This window comes from Buceros rhinoceros, unplaced genomic scaffold, assembly GCF_000710305.1.
Source record: "Buceros rhinoceros silvestris isolate BGI_N320 unplaced genomic scaffold, ASM71030v1 scaffold40295, whole genome shotgun sequence".
NCBI lineage: Eukaryota > Metazoa > Chordata > Aves > Bucerotiformes > Bucerotidae > Buceros > Buceros rhinoceros.
In genome coordinates, this window is record NW_010411838.1 from 1057 (window position 1) to 1639 (window position 583).

Consider the following 583-nt stretch of genomic DNA (forward strand, 5'->3'; position numbering starts at 1 on the left):
CAGGCACAGTCCTGGCCCTCCTGGCTTTCAAAACAGCCGCTGCTGATGGAGCCATCCATCGCCTCCATCTGCAGCCTGAGGCACGAGGAGGTCTGGTGGCATTCAAGCTGATAAGCAGCTCTGATCTTATCAGTTCTGGGACTCTCCTTCCTTGGAAGCTGCGGCAGTTGCTGCTTGAGGCCAGGCAGGAGGCTCCTGGCCTAGCTGCCTCCTCACCCCCAAGGCTCCGCTCTGCGCAGCGCCTCCGGGGCTGGGGCACCATCCCCACGGCTCCTCCTGAAGGGCTCGGCCAAGCTCAAGGATGGAGTTACCGGGGGCAGCGCTGGTGCACATAAGCCAACCAACCAATCCAAGGGGCGGAGGAGGGAGCACCCGGGAGCCCCAAGAGTCCGAAAACAGGGTGGACAGCCCTTACCTTACAGAGGATGAACCTGCGGACGAGGAAGAATAGGATAGCAGACATGATGCCTGAAAGGAGGGGCGAGATGAACCAGGACAACACTAGGAGAGAAGAGGCACGATGAGCGTGCTGCCGCTGGAAGGGGAAGCGCAGGGAGGGACACAGAGGCCACAGTCAGAAGCA

The 583-nt window shown here is 61.1% G+C and overlaps 1 protein-coding gene across 1 annotated transcript in view; it reads right to left on the reverse strand.

The window, feature by feature from the left end:
- Positions 1-415: 415 nt before the first annotated feature.
- The window catches only part of LOC104493472 (sodium-dependent phosphate transporter 1-like), a gene marked incomplete at both ends in the record, with an annotated part of 878 nt that continues 710 nt past the window's right edge, over positions 416-583 (reverse strand). Inside the window, one exon of the mRNA XM_010136150.1 lies at positions 416-501. Within this exon, the coding sequence (XP_010134452.1) occupies positions 416-501 (86 nt within the window). The remainder of the gene's footprint in view (positions 502-583) is intronic.